This window comes from Sphaeroforma arctica (genome assembly GCF_001186125.1).
Source record: "Sphaeroforma arctica JP610 unplaced genomic scaffold supercont1.3932, whole genome shotgun sequence".
In the NCBI taxonomy this organism is placed as follows: Eukaryota; class Ichthyosporea; order Ichthyophonida; genus Sphaeroforma; species Sphaeroforma arctica.
Window position 1 is genome coordinate 1 of NW_014036626.1, and position 2,893 is coordinate 2,893.

Here is a 2,893-nt window from a genome sequence, read left to right on the forward strand (position 1 = left end):
ATATCATTTTTCTCGACAGTACCTTCCCTTTGCATATCGTGAAGACTTTTCCTTTTTTTTCGTATCGTTGTTATCCTTTCTTTGTACCATCTCATTAACGTTGGTATCTTTTTAAATTTTTTTTTGTCTATGTCTTTGTGCGTAGCTCACCAATCTACAAACAAAGTCAAATGGGCCGTCGTGCACCTAATCTGTTGGTGGGTGCGGTCTTTGAGATCGTCCGCGCGTGTGTTAAGGTATGCACGTTTATGCCTGTACAAGTTTGTATATTATTGTGAGTTAATATATATTAATATATTAAAATATGTTATTTATATGTTTATGTATAAATAATGATAGGATACGTTTATATATCAGTGCAGGTTAATAAAAGTTAATACATCAATTTATGTTCATATAAATATAGGTTTATATATTGATATAAGTTAATATAAATTTATACATTAATATAAGTGTACATACGTTTTATATATTGATACAAGTTAATATAAGCCTACATATTATATGCATATCTTCTTTGTATCCAGATCCAGTCTGTGCACTTCTTTATATACGTTGTACGTCTTGTTTTATTCATCCGTTATACGACTTCCTTTATGGTCTGATGTTTGACTACAAAGTTTTGCAACCGTTCGAACGCGCAGGTCTCGTGAAGTCTAAAAGCGAAGCGTTTAACGTAACGTATTGCTATTCCTATGGCGTATATGCACACTACGATTCTTCATATTTGTATATATCCTCTTCAAGTTGAGCCGACACGAACGGGGTATATTATCTTTCAGTGGGTGGTGTAGTGGCATGTGTTATTAGGGTTGTGTATGTGTATGGTGCTATAGTCTAAGCTACTAAAAAAATAACGTTTACGTTTATTGGTCTCTAGCCATACGCATTGTACAGTTAGTGTGTACTTAAGGTCTTGCCCGTTTGATTATATGTGTTACTGACCTGTACATGTATACCCGTGTTTGCCGCCTGCGTCTATATCTTATTCTATTCGACTCATCCCCCCAAACCCCAAACAACCCTCAAAACCCTAAAACCCTAACTTCCTAAACCATCTACAACAGACTGCTGCCAATCCGCAGCAACTACTTGGCTCGTCCACGTCTGTGTATTGGAGTGATGTGCTGAGCCGTTGCTTTGACTTTCTCACGTCAGTGCTACATCTGGAATCGGTGTGTGTTGTAACTACTGTCCACTACGACACAAATGACCTCGGATCGTTGTCAGGAATTGAGTACATCACGTATCATTCGCATGCATACGTTTACGTTAATGATGTTTCTGTGCTATCGACCACAATCCTAAACCCCTAAAACCCTGAACCCACAGGAATTGATCAAATCGCATATCCACAGTATAGGTCTGTTACCATCACCGCCGCATGCGAACACCAAAGCACATTCAAACCCCACTTTCAGAGATGTTCTGGTCAATGTGGAGCGGGTGCAGGTATGAGAAAGTATCAGGTGATTATTTTCATATGAATATGTTCATATACTTATACGAATACATATACTTATAAATGTCCTTATACGTACACTTATACATATACTTGTACATTACTTGGACATATACGTATACATATACTTGTATACTTACACATATACTTGTATAATTACACATATACTTATGCATATACTTGTACATGTATTTGTACATTGCTTATACATATACGTATACATATACGTATACATATAAGTATACATATACTTGTATACTTACACATATACTTATGCATATACTTGTACATATACTTGTACATTACTTATACATATACGTATATATATATACGTATACATATACGTATAGATATATTGTATACTTACACATATACTTGTGCATATACTTGTGCATATATAGATATGATTCGGCTGCCACGTTTTGGACAACTCGAATATGTCAAATATACGTATACATATACTTGTATACTTACACATATACTTATGCATATACTTTTGCATATATAGATATGATTCGGCTGCCACGTTTTGGACAACTCGAATATGTCAATGTATTTCTCCTGCTATGTTCTAATCATTTTAAAGTAAACTAGGCACCTACAGTGCTACCACAGTTAATCATAGGACACTACACTACTACATATGATATACTGACCATGTTGTAGTCTATTTCTTACGTCTACCTACAGCGCTATACACTAAAACATATGATATACTGACCATGTTCTGGTCTATTCCTTACGGCTACCAACAGTGCTACCACAGTTAATCATAAGACATCTACACTACTATACATGATTATTCTGACCATGCTCTGGTCTGTTCCTTACGTCTACCTACAGTGCTACCACAGTTAATGATAAGTCACCTACACTACTACACATGAATATTCTGATCATGTTCTGGCTTGTGCCTACCTCGTGCAGGGTACCTACAGTGCTACCAGGAGCTTTGTGCGTTTCTTCACGGAGTTGCTTAAACAGCCGCCGCGCGTGCCCTCGCGATTGTCCAAAGTCATCAAACCCACTGACACGGCTGAACTACTGACAAGTGAGGTGGTGCCAAAGATGTACTTACGCATGAGGTAGGCTCAGGGTTATATTCGTGTGTGTGTGTTTTCTAAATGGATATGCCTGTGTGAGTATATGTTGGGTTGTTGGCTAATGGTTTAGGTGAACTTAGGTTACTGTCACATGCGTGCATTTGTGAGATGTTACGTATGTGTATGCGTGTGTGTGATGGATTTTTGCCTAATGGTTGAGGTGTACTTACGCATGAGGTAGGTAAGCTCACGGTTATGTATGTGTGTTGTGTGTGCGTTTGCTAGATGGATATCCATTTTTGAGCGTATTATCTGCGTTAGTACGTATTCATGCGCTGTGGGATTGGCGTGTATGTATGTGCATGCATTTGTATTTGATATTTACTTA

General features: G+C 37.4%; 1 protein-coding gene across 1 annotated transcript; it reads left to right on the forward strand.

Annotated features, from left to right (window-relative positions):
* Positions 1 to 1,332: 1,332 nt before the first annotated feature.
* SARC_13934 (hypothetical protein) lies at positions 1,333 to 2,547 on the forward strand (the record flags this gene model as incomplete). Its single annotated transcript, XM_014291935.1, has 2 exons — positions 1,333 to 1,452; positions 2,390 to 2,547. Coding segments are annotated over 2 exons (278 nt in total), but the record flags the coding sequence as incomplete, so codon positions are not given.
* Positions 2,548 to 2,893: the final 346 nt, after the last annotated feature.